Here is a 15248-nt window from a genome sequence, read left to right on the forward strand (position 1 = left end):
TTCTCACAACCATGAGGAAATAAACATTTTTAGATCATCATGGTACTTCTCAGAGAGTTACTGCTTCTTTATTGAATCTGCTATATCAAGGAAATGTAACATTAATGATATAATTTTTATCTGTGGCAAAACTATAAGTATTGTCAACTAATATTTATATAAAAACATATCTGGATCATATTCAACATAATTGTTCTTTCTGCATCATATAATAATTAAAGCAAGACTCCTTGGGCACATATTCTAGTCTTCATTATGTATTTTATGTAGTGGGTTTGTGTCTCCCCAAAAGATACATTCAAGTACTAGTCCCTGGTACATGAGAATATGATCTTATTCAGAAATAGGGTCTTTGTAGATGTATTCAAGTCAAGATGAGGTCATACTGAATTAGGATAGGTCCTGAATCTAATGACTGTTGTCTTTATGAGAGGGAAATCTGCATACAGAAACACATAAACACACTGTAAGAAGGCCACATGAAGTCAGAGGCAGAGCTTGGACTGATACAGCTACAAGCTAAGGAAAGTTAAGGATTGATGGCAATTGCCACAAGCTAGGAGAGAGGCATGGAATGAATTCTCCCTCAGAGCTCCAGAAGGAACCAATCCTACCAACTGCTTGACTTTAAACTTCTAATCTTAAGAACTGTGAGAGAATACATTTTTATTGTGTTAAGGCACTGAGTTTGTGGCTGATTTTTTTATGGTAGCTCTGGACAGACACCATCTTTTAATTTGTCATGGATTATACACACAGGATCAGAGAAATTTATTCTTACTCTCATGTAAGGTAATTTATTTATATACTTTTTTTTCTGGCTCATCCTTGAGCTCTAAAGGGTAAGTGCTTAAGGAAATCCTCTTTTCTTTTTTCTTTTTCTGAACAGTTTTTACGCTCAACTAAAAGTAGGAATGTATCAGAAAGGTTTTCTATTAATTTCTAAGTAGACTGATAGATGATCCTAATTTCTGAACAGTGTTGGTTACATTATCAATCATTTTAGATATATACAATCTGAGGTTGTGGTGATAGTTTTAATCGGAGTCATAAGGAAAAAACATATTCAAAACCAACTAAATACAATAAAATATATTAACCAATTTTTAAAAATGACCTGAAGTATCTGTCATCTTGCTGTTGACCTGAAGTATGATTTAGCAACATCACTATCTATAGTAAAAAGGAAAGTAGTACTTCACTGCATACAAGAGGAAGTCTTACATTTATGCCACAAAATGGTGTGTCTTTTACTTCCAGGACTAGAACAGAAATGCACTCTAGAAGAAAACACAAAAACAGTGCTCATTGCTTTTTATATAAATTAAAAACCAGTGTGTGTGGAAATAGCTATTATAAATATTAAATGGCATTTCTGTATTTTTATACATGTACATATTTTTAAAGCAGATTGTACAAATACAAGAAAATGCTGTCAAACTTCAAGTTACTTTTCATTAACTATCTGCTGTCTCACCCACAGAAACCCTTCTATGTAATTTAAGGTTATATAATCTTATTGCTAATCAGCCAGCAACCACTCCCACCATTCTCTCCAAAATTATAAGGTAATATTTATGAACAAAAATCACAATGACATCATTGCAGTCAAACAATTACACAAACAAGAGTCAAATTAAGTCAAACATTTACATGACATGGAAGAGATACAACAACCTTTCCAAGTTATGGTAGTTACCTAAAATGTATGTCTTGGGAGAGGAGACAGGAGAGGCTTTGTTCCTCAATGTACACCGAGAAATTTGTTTTTGAACTCTGTGAATGTATTACCAACTCAAATATTTACAACAGCAGTATGATTAACATGTTGCTATTACATTACTTAGTAGACATTTGTTCACTTTTAATACTTGCTATGAACTTCATTTAACAGACACGTGCAAAGAAAACCTTAATGAAAAGGATGATTCTAACAACCACTATGGAAAACAGTGTGGAGTTTCCTCAAAAAATTAAATAGAACTGCCATTTAACCCAATATTCCCACTTCTAGGAATATATCCTAAGCCTGAAACACCAATCAGAAAGAATGTATGCACCCCTATGTTCATAGCAGTGCCAATTTACAATAGCTAAGATCTGGAAACAGCCCAGTGCCCATCAATAGATGAGTGAATAAAAAAGCTGTGGTACATTTACACCATAAAATACTATGCAGCTTTAAAAAAAGGCTCTATTATCCTTTGAGACAACATAGAGGGACCTAGAAATTATGCTAAGCAAAATAAGAGTCAGAGAAAGACAAATATGTGATCTCACTTATATGTGGAGTCTAATGAACAAAATAAACTGACGAACAAAATAGATCAAGACATGGAAGCATGCAACAGACGAATCTGAGGTAAGGGGGGACATGAAAAGATTGACCAAAGAACTTATATGCATAACCCATGGACACAGACAATAGTGTGATGAAGGCCTGGGGTAGGGGCAGGAGTAGGGAGGGAGGTAATGGGGGAAAAACAGGGACATGTGTAACACTTTCAACAATGTAAATTTAAATCGTGGAAACCAAATGTCCACCAACTGATGAATTAATAAAGAAAATATGGTACATCCACCTATAAAAAAAGATTCTGGGGTGGGAGTGGCTGGGGAGAGGTCAATGAGTGAAAAAGGAGTCATATGTAATACTTTAAACAATAAAGAATTTAAAAAAATATTCTAATTACTTCAAACAAAATTTTAAAGTTGCAGATCTTTACCTTTTCACTATAAGACTCAATGTAACCAATCTCACTCATTCTCAGATAATTTTCTTTCCAAGTTTTAGAAAGTATCATTCTAAGATTAAAATTAATGGTTCAAGAGAATGAGAACATGTCACAGACTTGGAGAAAATATTTGCAGAACACATCTGATACAAATATTATCCAAAAATATAGAAAGAAATCAAGAAAACAAACTTAATTTAAAAAAAGGGCCAAAGACCTTGCCTGACAACTCACCAAGCAATATATACAGGTGGTAAATAGGAATATGAAAAAGATTCTCCATATTATGTCATTGGAGAAACACAAATTAAAACGACACCACTTAACATCACTTGGTGTTTACCCAAAGGATTTAAAAACTTACTTCCACACAAAACTTACACACCAATGTTAACAGCAACTTTATTCATAATTGCCAAAATCTGAAAGCAACCAAGATGTCCATCAGTAGGATAAACTATGGCACAACCAGACAATAGATTATTCAGCACTAAAGAGAAATAAGCCATCAAACCATAAAAACATGAAAGAAACCTGTGCATTTTACTAAGTAAAAAAAAGAAAAAAAACCCAATCTGAAAAGGTTACATACTATATGATTCCAACCATATGACATTTTGGAAAAGGCAGAATATGGACAATAAAAATAATTGCTAGGGATTGGGATAGGGTGTAGGCAGCAGTGGATTCTACGGGGAGTGAAAATACTGATACCACAATAGGTACATATCACTCATTATACACTGGTCCACAGAATGTACATCAACAGTGAACTTGTAAACAATGGACTGTGAGTGATTATGAGTCAATGTAGGTTCATCGGTTTTAGCAAATGTACCACTCCTGTGGGAGATGTTAAATGGGGGAGGCTATACATGTGTGGAAGGGAGAAGGTATATGGTTAATCTCTTCACTTTCCTATCAAATTTACTGTGAACCTAGAACTGCTCTAAAAAAACTCGTCACAAATTTAATAGGGAATATTTACTATATGCCAGGCAGTTACCATCCTTATTTACAGATGAAGAAACCTAGTTCCAGGATTCATCACCCTCTTAACCACACACTACTTGAGTTCTTTCCTTTTCAAATTGATGCACTATGGGAAGCCCACCTCAAATCCGAAAACCAAGGGCTCATTTTTACAGATTAAAGCCCACTGCAGAATAGATTTGACGAAAGGCATAGCCCAAGATCATACAGCTAATTCATGTCATCATGGTTTGTCCTAGCATTTTTGCGTAACATTTTTGAAGGTTATGCAGCTATCTTTGAGAAATATGGTAACACTTAAAATGTTTAGTATCTCAGTGTACATCCCAAAGTTAAATCCCCTTTTTAGGCTTGCTTAAGAAACATTCAGACTTGAATACAAGTTTACATAGAATTGAATCTTCCTAGCTGCCTTACACACTTGGGTTTCCTTTCCCCAATTGATGCTTCTGACAAATTAAATCCTGTAAGATCAAATCTGTCCTCAATGTTTCTTATTAGAAATGATTTTGCAAACATTTATTCAATGACCTTTATAGACCGATGAAGTCCAAAAGTCAATCACCTTCCCATGTCTTCTTTATCCCCCACATACTACATCGATATCAAAATCTTAAGTAAATATTGACAAGAGGTAGCAGTGAGAGGGGGAAGTCATATTTTTAAACCTTGTCACTCAACTGTGATTCTTCAGTATCCTTCATATTTCAGGAGATACTATCTTTATCTGTCATAGACTTCTATTTTCAAAAGTATTAACACCCAAAGAACTGTGACAAATAACAGTGAACCAGGATAAGAATTTCTATTTCAAACTCCATTACTGAAAAGCCATGGTTGTCCTTGGCTTCAGTTACCCCCTGGGCAAAGTTAGAATACGTAACTGTTCTTATTATCTCTTATGACACCTTCAAAGAGCAAACTCATGGATCCATCTCTACATCAGAACCATACCCAAAACAAGTAAAACAAAACTATACCTGTTTTTGTACAAATTGTCATGCCTAAAGTGTTATCTATAAAATAAAGAAAAAAGGGGGGGGGGAGGGTAACAGACCATAATTGTTCAAATTTCATTCCTTTTTCTTAAGTGCTAAGACTTTTAAGACCCTAAAATAGCCTAATCATTTCTTCAAAAACAGTTGTTGCCTATTATGTACCATACTTTATATTTTACAAAACTCAACTCATGGTTCTCACCTGAACATGTTGAGAAGGCAATGAAAAAAAAAAAACTTACAACAGCCATGCAAAGTCTACATATGCAACTAAAAAGTTGAATTTTAAACATTTTCTAATCACCCCCCCAGTAGGATTTCTAACTATGGCTTAAAAACCCAATGAACAAGTGGAAGTTTCCCTCTGTACATGGCTTTTATTATTTACATAATACAATATAGCATCAATGCTGGGTAGCATGATTATGTGCAATACATAAATATGAACTATCTGTACACATCTGCAAATCTAACTCAGAACTAAGGTACAAAGATTTGAAAGCAAAATTGAGTGCTTTAAGAACAAAAGTAAAACTAAGACTGAACACTGCAATAAATCAGAAGTAGTGCCTCGTGTACATACTTAACTATTTACAGATGAAAACAGGCATTACCACAACACTAATCTAACTATACTCATTTATATATAAAAAACACAAGTTTCATATATCACAGAAAACCTTCCATTATAACACAGAAGTGATATTACCAGACAAGCATCAATGAAGTATACTGCCTCTTCTAGTTGTTATTGTACAATGCTGTAAATAATGCAGCCCATGCAACACACCCAAGAACACTAGTCCTATACCCAAGTACAATTAATATGATAAAGCAGCCCTCTGCAAGTGGTGCTGGATACCACTAAGAAGTCTACTGCAGCCATGTTGGTTATGATTTTCCATGCAGAAGGGTACAGTTACATTAACTGAAGTCTTTTTAAAAAGCTCTAAACATTCTTTCTTCAACCAAAACATTCAACAAAAGATGCACATGAAAAATTAACTGTTCAGATACCTTTGCAACTTAAAATTCAGATGCATGTTACTCAACAGAGCTGCTGTATGTGAAAACCAAATGCAGAGTTTTAATTTCTTCTTGTAAACAAATTAATCCTAGTGCAGTTCTGTGCTACACATTTTTAGCAATGAGTAAGTAATGCAGACATCTTCTGGTGCAGGCCAACAATAAGCTTCAAAGACAGCTCCAGACCCTGTTGCTTGATGGTTTTACTCATAACCAGTTGCAATGTTTACCTTTCACAGAATGTCTTTGCCAGCTTTTAGGCCAATTAGCCATGCTTATATATGGCATCAAATACTGGTTTCATGGAAAGTTCTGATCCTCTTTTATCACCTTCTTCCTGCTTCCAAAGAACATGTTGTGAAAATTAACAGTGAAGTTTAACTATGGTAGAAGTAGACTGCCAGTCCTTTTCTGGTGTACCATTTTTTTAGAAAAATACAGGCACATAACACTAGCCAAAGATTATACCTTGATACATTCCCAAGAGGCAGATATGCTGCAAACATGCAGAGATTTCATGTTTTGTTTGGCACGTGGGAGCTAAATTTTGTCCCTGTTATCTGTGAAATTCAATTTGATATGCAGATTTCCATCCAATTTTATTCAAGGGAGGGCATATACATTTTGTAGGGCTGTATCTATCCAATTCTGCCTGTAACAAACACCCAAACATCCTAAAATATCAATTATAAGACAGACAAGTAGTATAAAGTAAAACTCTGGAGAACATCAAAGGAAAATGGCCATGCATCTGCTCTTTAATGTTTTCCTACGATATATTAAAATAAAAACAAAGTTTCAGTCTCTTCACAAGTAGTAATTTATATTCTCTGGATTTTTTCAGCCACAACAACTGGATTCTCTTTTCTGATTTTTGCTGCAGCTTCTGCTTTGTAATCATATGGACAGTTGTGCTTGTCAGAGTAACGGTGAAGTCCACAAAACAAATTTCCACATCGGCAGTCAAACCCTGTACACACAAGAGGAAGCAGAGTCACTTGGGAACTTGTAGTAATTAAAAGGAAAAGAAAAAAGACTTACTCACTATAGAAAAGGAACCATCTTTCATGGCTCTTTGCAACAAGACAAAGTCTGTCACTTCAAATTGTGAAACAGCTTTTAAACCACCTTTGACATGGTGAGAAATTCAAATAACTATTCTTCCACAAACTCCCATAGATATCACACAGGGTAGAAATTACACAGGCTCTGAAATCAGAATGACCTGGATTTAAATCCTCCTTCTACTGTATGTTAACTAGGTAGTTTCATGTGAAAACAAGGGAAAGATAACCAATTAAAGAAAACTAAAAAGTATCTAGAATATATTGTGCCTGGCTCAAAGTAGGCACTATTTAGTTCCACTTCCTTTTTCACGGGAGAACAAAGGAAAGAATCAAAAGGAATGTATTTTTATCAATCCAATAAAGGAAAGTAATTCATAAGGCCTCAAGTTAAAGGATTTCATGTGCTTAGGGAGACAAATGGAAATCAAACTAAACTTCCTTCCACTATCCCCCTTTGTAGTCCATTCCAGAAGCTTTCTATTACTGAAAGTTGGGATCCTGAAATTTCACAATAATTATTTTGCCGTTAAAACAAGTGCTTTATTATCTTATTTTAGAAGATCTGGAAGATTTTATTTTATATGTTAAGACCAATCAGCCCCTTATGAAGAGACCAGGAGCTCCCTGTTGAACCCTGCTGTAAAATATACAGTCTATTATATTGTTTAATACCTGTAAGGCCAACTTTCTTTCTGCACATGAAACATCTATTCTTCTTTGGTTTGGGTAACTCAGGAGCTTTTTCTTCACTTTGAGAAGTACTAGGTTGAGAAACTGATGAACTGGGCTGAGTAACAACTGAAAAACAAGGGTACAAATTAGAAATTTGTCAAGAGTTCACTGACTACTAATTAACCAATTAGCTAAGCTGAAAAAAATAAAAACACCTAGGACTTTTTACTTTTATATCAGAACTTTCAAATATAAGAATTTCTTGCCAATCAACATACTACTTGTTCCGCTAAATTTTATAAAATTATCACCCCACTCAAATTCCTTTTAAACTCCTCTAAGCAGCTAGTACTAAGAAACAAAACCCCAATTCTAAAAGTTTTTAAAGACCTAAGAAATGTTGGCCACATGCTGTTTTTCCATGTTGCAACTGCCTACATATAAACGTCTTAATTAGGGCTGCTGAAATTCATTACTACTAAGTAAATAAAGTTAGCAACTTCTGAGGTACTTGACTATAAAAATGTCCATTTGGTTTTAGACTTACAGGAAAAAAGAAAGATTGTGTAGGTAAAACCAGCAAATTTTGACAAGTGAAGCCCAAATCATTAATCACTATCTTCTGATCCTAAAATGTCACAATAATTATTTTGCCATTATAATAAGTGTTTTAGTGTCTTCTTCAGAAGATCTGGAAGATTTCTTTTTTAAGTTTCTTTTGAAAGATTAGCAAACATTGTCTTTAGGACAATATAAGTACTTGTGCAGTTTTGACTTTAGACTGTTAAGGATTTTATAGACAAAACTAAAAAAAATTTTTATTTTCTTTAAAAGTCCACTTGTCTACATGAAATCAACAGAATTTGTCAATATGAAGGTAAAACTGCAGATTACTGGAGTTAAGCTCATATTACCACCACTAGTCATTTACCAAATCTAATTATACTTTTATAAAATTCAACTACATTAGAAGCACTGTAAACTGAGTTTTAATATTAATCCAAACCCCAACAATAGCAAATTAATGTATGCAATGCTAAAATTACTGCCTAAATAGGTCAGCACCAATGCTAGTAGCAGTAAGTCCAAACTCTAGAGAAAAGCCAATTGGTACAACTTATTCTAAAAATTCTCCCCAAATTCATAACTCATTTGCATTAGTAATTTATTCAGTGAGATTAATAGATTAACAGAATATTCCACCTATTACTTATTCCTAACAATCTACTATGACAACCTCAATATAATTTTTCCTGATGGTATGACAATAGTTTGGGGGTGGGGAAGAGTGATAGCCATTTCCTTGGCCACACCTGAAAACTAAACAGTGGTTCCGTAAAGATAAGAAGGGGTTTAAAAAAAAAGATATAGAAAAAGGCAGAGAAACCGTGAACTACAGAATTCCTACGAAGAGAGAATAAATGCAGAGACTAGCTACAGATCTAACCCAGAAGAGTACTGTTTCAAGGCCAGACTAATTTGTTTAAAACACACACCCCCGCCTTAAAAGCCACACACATACACACAAATTTGGTCTGCTTTTTCAGAAGGATGGAACTCATTTCAAAATATCAAATATGGTTCACTTGCCCAACTTATAAATTTCACCTTAACTTTATAAATTAAGATTGATGTAGTTCACATAAGCTTGTGATGTTAGAAAAAGCTAGCCTACAAAACAGATTATGTATCCACTGACATTATTTCCATACAATAAATTTTATATTGTGTTCAATCAACACTACTAGGAAATAATGAATTGATAAAAAATTAAATAAGTGAACTATAATATACATAGATTCTTGTTCTAGGCCTAGCACAGGTAATTCACATAAGTCAGTCTTCTGGCTAATACATTTAGAGTACTCATGGTTGCTGTATAAGTTAAGCATTGACTCAAAATCACTAAAGAAAACAAAAAATGCCTTTCCATACTGAGTTTTAAACTCTCACAAAATATGGGATCCTACACTTCAATTTGAAAGTTTTATGTTTAATATGTTCTATTGCTTGAGTATTTTCTACAATATTGACAATATCAAGACTTGAATAGCTGTTTTTGACCTAAAATTTTCCAGCTTTGAAATTTAATCTACATAATTTTTTCCAAGTTTATGAACAATGACTTCTCTAATGATTTAGATACTTTTAAAATATGACAGTAATACATTATTTTAAGTTCATTAAATTCTTAATATTACTGGTGTGGGGGATGGTGGGGGGTGGGCAGAGAAGAAAGAAGAGAATAGAATGACTATTTTATACTCTCTAAAGAGAGTGGTTCTTGCTTGGCCTGTATTTTTTGGCTCTCTCCCTCTTTGGTCCTTCAATGGGAAGGAACAAATCCCCCCACCAACCCTATCTCACACTACTGAGTCCAGAACTGAACTAGTATTAAACAAAAAGCATACCTGGCTCTGACACCTCTGTTTTCGGGGTAGTTATTTTGTCCTCTCTTGAAATGCTCATTTCTGTCATTTGCTGAGTTACAGGCAAGGCAGCCACAGGCACATTTCTATTTGAGTTCAAGCAAACATTTTTAAAGATGTTAAGGGTACTTCTTCGTGAGGTAAGTTGACAGTTCAACTTCAAATTATATATTATTTCCAACATATTCAAATGGAGCTAAATAATCTAAAATTTTAAAATACTGGATGCTCAGCAAAAATAGTTGAGAATAAAGCAAGCAATTTGATAAATAGCTCATTTCAAGGCTGCATATCTGTATAAGTCACAATGTTTTATTTTAGCCAACTAAGAATTTTTAGCTGTGCCTGTAATCTGTTTAAGGGCAAAAGGGGGCAGTTTTGCCAAAATGCCTTGTGTGGCATTACACTAGTCTGCAGAGCCTCACTCCTACAACTTCTAAACCTCAATTACAAGGAAATAAAAGCACAGCATTCTCAACACAGCATCCTTGGTGGTGGTATAGAGTGCGTTATAATATACATCTTTACTCAATCACCTACAAGATCATACATTAAAAGATTTTGAAATCCCTGACTGTGCAAAGCCAAGGGCATTTGATATATTAATATCCTTATTATATATGAACACATAATTATAATTGTATGGATATCTTCATTTCCTCCTATTACCATAAAAACTCTGAAATGCTCAATCTTACCTTGATTTTTCAGATGTGCTGCCAGCAGCACCTTCACAGTTGTTTAAACTAGTGTCTGCTCTTTGCACAGATGCAGAATCTGAGGTAGGACTGTTGGAACCACTAGCTGTCCCTATTTAAAAAAAGAATTTGTAAGAAACAAAGCAATACTATATTCAGTATCAAGACTATTAATAAGTAACAAATACTTGCATTTAATTAAGTTAGTGATTTAAGCATTTTCATTGTGCTGCAGATTCCTACACTTGAGTATCCAAAAAATATATTAAAAAGTCATATCCAGTGAATACAAGTATGAAACAAAATCTCAAAAAGGAAAATGAAAAAGCTAGTCAAGATGCTTGTTGATAGTCACTCATTCCTGATGTAGTTATACCAAGTACTTGGGCTGTTGTTTTAATTTCAAGCTTTTCTCAGGTCTTCTCTCTTTGGGCTTTCAGCACTGATTCTTGGTCTTAAGCCCCAATTCTTGGCTCTATGTTTTCTGTTCACCAATTCTTCAAATGGGTTTTTCCTTGGAAACAACTTACCCATTGGGCTCATTCTGCCACTATTCTGCTGCCTCTGAAGATGTTCTTTGTAGCAAACAGAACACATTCCATTTGTCCTAGGATTCCCATAAAAGCCACATCCTGTACTACACAGCATGGGCCCTGGGGTCTGGTTAGTCTCCTGAGCCATATTTTTCTGCTATAAAGAAAACAAAAACAAAATTTTAGAAACTAGCATTTAACCAAAATAAAATCACTAAATTAGTATATGATGGCCCCTAGTTTTTCTAAACACCAAGTCTATTTCTAAGTCTATTTAATTCCAAATTAAAAAAAGTAGGGCAAGAAAAGTATGAATATTTTGCTGCCTTTATAAAACAAAAGGCATGAAAGGAATTGTTTTATAATAAAGCTTAATAAATAATGACCTATAATGACTTCACATATAATGGTAGGGCAAAAAGATTCTACATTTAAACATTAAAATGTTATTTATTTCACTTTTTCAATTTCTGAAAAGGTTACTCTGCCTGATACCACAATTACACTTAAATCAATTTAGGCAACTGATATCCAAGTTCCTTTCTGCTCTCCTGCACATTGGTTAAAAATATTTCAAATGAAACTTGCAAATGGGAAAAACCTACAATCTTAATTACTGACAATTGAGATCTACTAGTGGTTCTTTAAATTAGTTGTACACTAGATGTAGTGCTAGAGTTTTCTTAAAACATCTGAACATACTTGGGCCCAACTAGTAATCCAACAATTCTGCTACAGGGCTGACTGTAGTCAACTAGTAATTAAACAATTCTGCCGACTGAAATGAGAGCTGGTAGATGACCTAGCCTTTCCTGTTACGTTGGAATCAGCCAGTGAAGCTCTTAAGAATTCAGGGGGTCAGCTGCTTATGCTTTTATGTTCTACATTTGAGGTGTGAAATCTGGGTCTGAGTACTTTTAAAGTCAATGCCTAGAAACCTGCAATGCTCAAATTATCAGCCATAGATTTCTCAGCCAAAGACTAGCTCTTGAAACTTAACAAGTGCCTGTCTTCTTCATACCAGAAAATGAAATCTTTTCAAGCTCAATTCAATAAGGCAAAGAAAGTAAAGCAATATAAACACACAACCTTTAGTAATAGTTAATAGTTAATGCTAGGTTACCAGAAAAAACTTTATACAGAAAGCACACTCTTGCTTTTGCACAAGTCTTATTAAAATTAGCACAAATATATAAAAAAATTAAAAATTAGCACAAATATAATATTTTGCCATATTTAGTGAATTTTCCCGAGTTAAGAGAAAAACACACACTATTAATATGTATGAATGTACAAAGCATACTTAACATTTTATAAAAAAAACCCACCACAGATCATTTGCTCTAACTTGTCACTCACTTAAATGTACCTTACTGTTGATAATAAGATCATTTATGATTTATTAAGTTACGAACATTTCAAATAAGTGCAGGAAAGTACTTCAAGTTACAGCTTGCCATCTTCTGGAATTTTATATGGCTTTTTCCAACTACCACTTCTAGAATACACTCTTTAGGGAAATATTACAAACAATGTCTTAATTATTAGCAATTTTTATTAACAAAATTATTTTTAAAAAGGGTGGAAGAGGACTAAAATTCTCTGACCTGGCTGAAACCTGACAATTATACCCCCAGTTAAATAATAGTAACCTTTACTTTTGTTAGCAAAAAGACACCATTTTCAACCTTAAAAATATTTCAAGCCAATCAAGCTTGTACGGAGAGTGACCAAGATCCTCAATTTACTTCAGACAACAGTATTAATTTAGGTGACACTGTCTCTTTAAATAGTAAGTGGAATTTCGCTGACTCATTTTGGAGCAGAGTAGTGTAAACATTTCAAAATCCCTTATGAAGTTTAATAAACACTTTCAGTTGTGTGTTTTTTTTATTTGAGCATATGTGCAAAAAATGCTTCAACTAATAAATTATGTATTTATTTGCATGCCCTCTACCCAAAATGTATGAAGCTTTATCCTAAAAAAACAAGTTGGGCCATTCCTTGAACCCAGTTTAAGAATTATGCTAGCTCACTTTCTATACAAACTTGCAGTGTCATCTGATAGTGGCTTTAAAAGCAAATTGGCCTAAATTTGAGCCAACAAACATTAACATTTGTCAATCTGATTCTTAAAATCTTTTTTATGCAAATAAAATGGGGGGGGATCTCATCCAATGATTTCATCCACTCACTTCGACATGCAAAGTATTCCACCTTTCCTTCTTCAGAAAGCACAAAACACATCTACCTTCAATTCACTATAGTCTTCAACTCTGAGACAACAGGGTATGTCTTCTAGATGGCTTCTCATCTTGTAGACTATTTCCCCCTAGAAAGCCAGCTTTTAAATGCCATCACATGTGCACAGCTTGCCTTAATATTTCTCAGGAGCTTAGATCACATGGGCGGCGCTTCAGCCTGTCACAAGGCTGCAATGTGACAGGCTGAGCTGGATGGAGGATCTCACATAAAGCCTAGTCAACAGGGGCCTCTGAAATCAGCTTCTATTTATATCCCAGAGCCTGCCAACTCCTACACAACCCCAAAACCTAAGGATGCAGCCTTCATACATCTAATATAATAAGAAAACAAAACAAAAAGATCCCATTTAGGCTGCTATAGTTTTTCTCTAATGTAGGGAGGGTTAGCGAACAATCTCAAATCCAATCTAGAAGATGCAAGCAGACATCATTAATCACTGAAGCCAAAATGGTCAGGGTTGTTTATAAAAACCAAGCACAGTGGAGAGAGCATCAAGGCAGAAAGAATACTTATGTTTAGTGGTATTTTTTGGGGGGAGGGGGGAGTAGGGGGAGCTTGCCATAAGGTACTATGGTTTCCTCCTACTTTCAATGTTTTAGAAAAATACAGTACCCCTACTACTTAGTACCTTTAAAGCTGATAGAAACTTGAGCATTATGCGTCAGCTCTATCACGTATAAGTGAAATTTATTTTTCTTGTTTTGGCTTCTAATCCATAGCTTCAAAAAACAAACCAACAAAACTCCAAAACCTGGCATGCAACTGAAACTCTGGCATGCAACTGAAACTCTCCAGCCTCAAATGTAATTTAAAAAAACAACCAAAAAACTGTAAGAAATCATGGAATTTAGACACGGTACAAGATGTTAAGAAGTTGACCTGAGTTCTAGCCTCTAATCAACTTCTAACTAAGCCAGTGACCTTGGGCAAGTCCTCACTTTCCCTATCTCAGTTTCCTTTTTTATCAAATGCAGTACATTAGTGTGATTTTAAAAGGCTCCTTTCCAAGCTTAATACCGGGCCTCAGAGACAGAAAATAAGGGAAAACTACAAACAAATCCCTTTTCAGGGCCATTTAGAGAAAAAAAAATTCAAGATAAACTTGCAGTGCTTTCCCTAGTGAAGTTCTAAAATCCTACTTTTTAAAAATGAAGTTTCGGATTTTTTTTTTTTTGTAGATTACCCGAATGCCTGGTTTAAGAACAGGGGCTCTGTGACCTATATTACTTTGCACTTCTATGTCCTTAGACCAGATTCTTAGGAGGCATTCAATCAGTAAAAAAATAACCCGGGCCTTTCCCAAAAACACAACTTCACGGAGAAGGGAGCAGAGAATTTCACGGTCACCAGCCTAAATGCACGAAACAAAGGGGAAGGTGCTCCATTTCCTTCATGAAAAGGGATCCTGGGCGAGAAATGCCAGCGACGCTGGGAAAACTGCAGCCCAAGGACAGAGAGGCCCCCTCCCCCACGTTCCAGCGGGTTTCCGAGCAAGCTCGGGCCTCGCTCAGGAAAAGCCCAACGGGGCCTTCTCCAAAAACTACTGAGTCATGCACAACGGCCGCTCCGCAGGACCGGCCGGCCCCTCGCCCGGCGGGCCCCCACCGACCCCGGCCTCGAACGGCTCCCCCGAGGCGGCGGCGGAGCTGGGGGGCAGGTAGAGCCTCTTTCGGTAGTGCGGGATTTCTAGAAGAATCTTTGCTCCCCTATATTGTATAACTCGGTCTATTGTGTAAAGACCGTAAAACAAGCGAAGGCTGTATGGTTCTTTACCAAAGGTTGGATCGGAGGAAAAAACACCATACTCCGAGCCGGAGGTCGGGAATTGGCCC

At 35.3% G+C, this 15248-nt stretch overlaps 1 protein-coding gene across 1 annotated transcript; it reads right to left on the minus strand.

Moving 5' to 3' along the window:
- Positions 1-5088: 5088 nt before the first annotated feature.
- ZFAND5 (zinc finger AN1-type containing 5) lies at positions 5089-13488 on the minus strand. Its single transcript, XM_014454104.2, has 6 exons — positions 13347-13488; positions 11149-11308; positions 10619-10730; positions 9903-10006; positions 7492-7617; positions 5089-6722 (listed from the first exon to the last, which is right to left on the minus strand). The coding sequence occupies exons 2-6, from the start codon at positions 11297-11299 to the stop codon at positions 6574-6576; spliced, it is 642 nt and encodes a 213-aa protein (XP_014309590.1). The 5' UTR covers positions 11300-11308; positions 13347-13488; the 3' UTR covers positions 5089-6573.
- Between the last annotated feature and the right edge of the window lie 1760 nt (positions 13489-15248).

Source organism: Myotis lucifugus, unplaced genomic scaffold (assembly GCF_000147115.1).
Source record: "Myotis lucifugus unplaced genomic scaffold, Myoluc2.0 scaffold_31, whole genome shotgun sequence".
NCBI lineage: Eukaryota > Metazoa > Chordata > Mammalia > Chiroptera > Vespertilionidae > Myotis > Myotis lucifugus.